Source organism: Sus scrofa, chromosome 2 (genome assembly GCF_000003025.6).
Source record: "Sus scrofa isolate TJ Tabasco breed Duroc chromosome 2, Sscrofa11.1, whole genome shotgun sequence".
Lineage (NCBI taxonomy): Eukaryota > Metazoa > Chordata > Mammalia > Artiodactyla > Suidae > Sus > Sus scrofa.
The window spans coordinates 130,489,218-130,495,217 of NC_010444.4; the positions used below are offsets into that span (position 1 = coordinate 130,489,218).

General features: G+C 35.6%; 1 protein-coding gene across 1 annotated transcript in view; it reads left to right on the forward strand.

Moving 5' to 3' along the window:
- Nucleotides 1-5,773, forward strand: part of PRRC1 (proline rich coiled-coil 1) — a 51,424-nt gene extending 45,651 nt beyond the window's left edge. The window contains exon 9 of the mRNA XM_021084706.1: nt 2,491-5,773. Within this exon, the coding sequence (XP_020940365.1) occupies nt 2,491-2,700 (210 nt within the window). The 3' untranslated portion in view covers nt 2,701-5,773. The remainder of the gene's footprint in view (nt 1-2,490) is intronic.

Consider the following 6,000-nt stretch of genomic DNA (forward strand, 5'->3'; position numbering starts at 1 on the left):
TTAGAAGGCTCCTATACTTAGGAAGTTCTAGGGAGCTCTGTGCAAGAAACTGAGAAAGATAAGTATGTATCTTATTGTGAGTTTCAGTATCTTTGTTTTTCTCCTGATATATACCCAGGAATGGGATTACAAGATCATATGGTAGATTTTTAGTTTTTTGAAATTATCTCCGTACTGTCCTCCATAGTGGTTATACTAATATACATCTCCAAGAACAGTGTGAGAAGGTTCCTTCTTCTCCATTCACCCTCTCCAGCATTATTTTTTGAAGACTTTTATGTTAGTCATTTGACTGGTATGAGGTGGCACCTCATTGTAGTTTAGATTTGCATTTCTCTAATACCAGTGTTGAGCATCTTTTCATGTGCTTGATGGCCATCTGTATGTCTTCTTCGGAGAAACGTCTTTTTAAATCTTCTGCCCATTTTTGGACTGGGTTGTTTTTTGTTTTTGACATTGAGTTGTATGAACTGTCTGTATACTTTGGAAATTAATCCCTCATCAGTAGCATTGTTTGCAAATATTTTCTCCCATTCCGTAGGTTGTCTTTTCATTTTGTTTATGGTTTCCTTTGCTGTGCAGAAGCTTTTAAGTTTAATTAGGTCTCACTTTTTTATTTTTGTTTTTATTTCCCTTACTCTGAGATACATCCAAAAAGATATTGGGGTGACTTATGCCAAAATTTTTCTGACCATGTTTCCATCTAGGAGTTTTATAGTGTCTGATTCTACATTTAGGTCTTTAAACCATTTTGAGTTTATTTTTGCGTATGGTGTTAGTATGCTAATTTCATTCTTTTACATGTAGCTGTCCAGTTTTCCCATCGCCACGTATTGAAGAGACTGACTTTTCTCCATTGTATATTCTTGCCTCCCTTATTGTAGGTTAACTGACCATATGTGTATGGGTTTATTTCTGGGCTTTCTGTCCTGTTCCATTCATCTGTATTTCTGTTTTTGAAATATAGAAATACAGATCTGTTTTTGTGTCAGTACCATACTGTTTTGATGACTGTAGCTTTGTAGTATAGTCTGAAGTCCAGGCGCCTGATTCCTCCAGCTCTATTTTTATTTCTCAAGATTGCTTTGGCTATTTAGAGTCTTTTGTGTTTCCACATGAATTTTTAAATTATTTGATCTAGTTCTGTGGAAAATACTGTTAGTAATTTGATAGAATTGCATTGAATCTGTAGATTGCTTTGGGTAGTATAGTCATTTTGACAGTACTGATTCCTTCAATCCAAGAACACATGTAGTATATCTTTCCATTTGCTTGTGTCATCTTCAGTTTCTTTCATCAACATCTTAACAGTTTTTGGAGTACACGTCAAACATAATGTGAAAAGATATATGTAACCCAGTATTCATTGCAGCACTATTTACAATACCCAAGACATGGAAGCAACCTGAATGTTTATCAACAGATGAATGAAAAAGAAGTAGTATACACACACACAGCTGAGTATCATTCAGCCTTAAAAAAGAATGAAATAATGCCATTTGCAGCAACATGGATACATCTGGAGATTATCATACTAAGTGAAATAAGCCAGACAGAGAAAGACAAGTATCATATGATACCACTCATATTAGGAATCTGAAAAAAAAAAATGATACAAATGCACTTATTTACGAAACAGAAATAGACTCACAGATTGAAAACAAACTTATGGATACCAAAGGGGAAGGTGTGGGGAGAATAAATCAGGAGTTTGGGGTTAAAATAGACCCACTACTATATACAAAACAGATAACCAACAAGGACCTACTGTATAGCACAGGGAGCTATACTCAATATCTTATAATATCCTATAATGGAAGAGAATATAAAAAAGAATATATATATATATATTTATATAGACAGTGTAACTAAATCACTTTTACGCCTGAAACTAATACCCATTGTAAATGAACCTTATTTCAAAAAACATTTTTTAAGTAAGTCATAGTATCACAAACATGATATTCTGATCAAGAAGGATTTGTCCCAGGAATGGCCAAATGGTTCAAACAGTAGTGAATCAGTTTATGTAGGTGAATACATGAACAGATTAAAGGAGAAAAATGATTTCTCCTTTGGAGTTCAAAAGTATTTGCTACAGATAACAACCATGCTAGTACCTTTTACCTAATTAGGATTAGAAGGGTATCAGTAACCAGAAGTGATGATGAATAGAGAACTAAAATGTAAGCGCTCTGACACTGAGCTTTGATAAGTGTCATTAGGTTTAAGGGCTGTATTGTGTTTAAACAGCAAAATGAGCTCGGTGTTTCTCATTTTAAACCAAGTAGATGTGTGCAGTACTGTTTTGATTTTTTCATAGTCTGTAACTTCATTCAGTTGCCAGCATAGTTCATAGTTGTGTCTCGCAGGGTTTGTCATAATCTGTATTAAAAGTATCCTGAGAGACTTTGAAATGTCACTTACAATGTAGTTACTTCCAGTGATATTTTTTAATGTATTGAAAATATCAATTTCTTTCTTCCTTAGGCTCAAAGTCTGACTCCCCAAGACTACAGTCTGAGGTGGTCAGGCCTTTTGGTGACAGTGGGCGAAGTCCTGGAGAAGAGTTTACTAAATGTCAGCCGGACTGATTGGCACGTGACTTTCACGGGCATGTCTCGTCGGCAGATGATCTACAGCGCAGCCAAAGCTATAGCGGGCATGTATAAACAGCGCCTGCCCCCGAGGGCCATGTGAGAGGACTGACCCGGGTACTGAGGCTGGCTCACCGGAGGTGCTGGTGGAGGAGAGATGGGCCCTTCTTAAACCGGACAGCTTCAGTCAGTCTAACCAGCCTGATGACTTTCTTGCAGGCTGCAGTTTTTCTTTCCTAGAAAGTAATGGTGTCATTCCAGTAGTTGAAAAGAAGCAGATCCTTTTTATGATTATATAATTACACGTACCATAGTTCTCAAAAAATTTATAAATATTTTTATAGGGTAATTTAATATACCAAATTTATAAGGTGCAAATTCATGTGCTAAGATATTTAATGTAATGATATGGACTTGATTATTTTTTAAGGAATCGTTGACTAAAGAACATGTTTACTGAATATTGTTTAAAAACATTGTTTCTTTTAACTCATGATTAATATCTTGCCTGTCAGTCTTCGAAGCGTTTTGTGTGTGCCCATGATCACAGGTCTGCCACTGGGCAGTCTAAGACACCTACTAGCATGGGATGGTGCACTCTTCTCTGCATCTTTTTAACATGGGCTAGAATGATGGAGTTGATCATTTTGTTTTTGGTCATCTTGTTATACACCAAGTCTGGAAATTTCTTTTTTTTTTTCTTTTTAAGAAAGTTTTAGCATTGCACATTCACACTCTATGATGAACATTGAGGTAATTCTTTATTCATTGCTGTATGACAGCTAAGTGGCAAACCATTCAAATATATTTAAATCAGAAGCACATGCATTATTTTTGTATGGTAAAGGTCATATTCAGTGCTTTCAAGTAAACGGACAATAGCCATTATTTCTGCTATGATGCATTTTCCCAACCAAAATAGAGAAATTTTTGAGAGGGAATTACTTTGTTGTTTATAGGATTGTATGGGTCTTAATTTATAGTTACTTAGTTTGCCTTAAACAGTGCTTTTGTAATTGTGTGCCGTTCTGCCTTTACTTTTTATGGAAGTTTTCAAAGAAACTATTTTATAGTCAATCTGGTTTATTTAATCCGTTTTGTTTGTATTTAATGAAAGCTTCTTTTTCTCCCAAATAATATATTTTATCATTTTTGGATTTATATAAATCAGAAATAAATAGTTCATCATACACTTCTGAACTCTTAATATGAAAGTTCAAATAACTTTTTTAAGATTGTTTCTTACATCAATGTAATTTAATTTTTATTTACTCTTCTGTACAACTCTTCAATTGTATAGCACATAGCACAATCTTAGAAAAAATTTGAAGGTGTTGCAGCTCTTTTCTTATACTGTCATTACATGTCATGTTTGCTTGGTATTTAAATATTATTTCAAGAACTTATTTCATTTCTGCTATTTTTTTTAACCCGAGAGTGAGGAGATTGTGTTAATTGTGCATCTGTGTTATGTGTTAATTTCTAAGCACTGTATAATGATTGTTTAGTGCAGTTCAGACTTCTGTGTCATCAAAGGTAGTGGGAGAGAGAAGAGAGATGTGGCCAGTTGCTATAGCATAATAGGGACTGAATACTTATTTTTCTTCTTCATTGGTATTTATGCAACAGTTCATCTGTGTTTTCTCCATCTTTCATGAATAAGAGAAGCCTGCCTTTCTCTACATTTGTTTCTATCCTTTATTTTAAAAAGCTACCATTTTCTGACAGTATTTTATCATGGCATTGGCCTGGTGCCACATCACTGTTAGGAATGAAGGAATGTATGCCCATACTTAGTATTTCTGCTCTTTTCCCTCCTACCATAGGGAGATTTTACTCATCTTAAAAAAATCAGTTTTAATTTTTTTGCTTTACCAAGTCTCAAATACCCAGTGGATGTTTTTGAGGGTTGTTTTTACAGAGTCATACACATCGATATCCCATTAGAGGACGATCTTCCTGGAATCTCCAAATAGCAAAGGCAGAGTTATTCTGTGGCTTGATTGCAGATAACTTTCCTGCACTCCGTAATTTGTTCTTTGCTGGTGGGTGAGGACCAGGGAAGGGCAGGTGGAAAAGAAATACACAGTCTCCTTCTGGCCCCTTATTCCTTTTTTGGCCCAGAAGTTATCTTTGAGAGGTATCAGTGCATGACTAACTCCACCTGCTTGGCTTGAGAAAAGTAACTCATCATCTCTCACACACCACAGCAGCCGTTAGCCAGGCAGTCTCTTCCTGTTGGTATTTTGGCACAAGAGGTGCTGGTTATCATTCTAAGGCCATGGCTCCCTTCACCAGTCATCCAGCTGCCCCTGTTCTTTTCCTGCTTGTTTTCTTCTAACTCCCACACTAGCATTTTTTAGAGAGAGTTGAGGTGAGAGCTATTTGCTTTTTTGTCCCTCAAGCTTCTTGGGACAAACCTATCTTGAACTTGGTTCTTTGCCACTACCTTTTTGGTCGTGTTCGTGTTTTGTTTTGTTTTTTCTTTTTCTTTTGACGTGCTCCTAGAACTACTTAATGAATATGCTAAGCCTGTACACTTTTTGTTTTGGGTAAGTAGTACGAAAGAGAACAGGAAAAAAATGGAGGAAGAGTCATTTACTATCAGCCTCTGCTGACAGGAGGTACTCAGTCCAGTATCATCCTGTTATTAAGCTCATCAGGTAAGCCTGGGCCTCAGGCTTCTGGCTTGAGGCAATACCAGTAATTTTGTCTCCTAAGTCTCTTATTTTTACTTTCCCATTCTTTGTTCTTCTTTCTCTCAAGGATTAATGAGATAGAAAATCAAGATGAATGGATATAGACAAAATGGTAGTGTGACAGTAAGTATAAGTAGCTATCGGGACAGATCAAAATGTGTTATGTACATCAATTCGCAATTATGCAAATTAGTAACATACTCAGGGTCAACTAAATTAGTTTAGGATGTTGCTGAATTTTACATTGTTACTTGGCTAGAAGAAATTCTGAACAGGAATTTGTGTTCTGTGAAAGCAAATTGGTAATATTCTATGTTCTGAAAGATGTTGGGTTATGCTTAAGTTAAGAAACCTGGATTTTTACTCGTAGCATATGTTATTCTTTTTTAAAATACTATGCAGGATGATGTATTGGATAAAACCAGTTTTGTATGTATGTAAATATTTCATGAATAAATAATACCTTATTTCCCAAAAGTGTACAGTGATTTTTTTAAGTGGTAATCATATTAAGTTATATTAGAAGGACTAATATTCCTTTTTGTCTCAACTGGCTACTGGCATTCTTAGGGAATAGCTACATCAAACACCATCTTTCAGGTGGAATTGTAACATTCAAAGACAATTTGACCCTTGAACAGTGTGGGTTTGGGGGTCCTGATCTCTTTTCCAGTCCAAAGTCCATGTATAACTTTACACTTAGC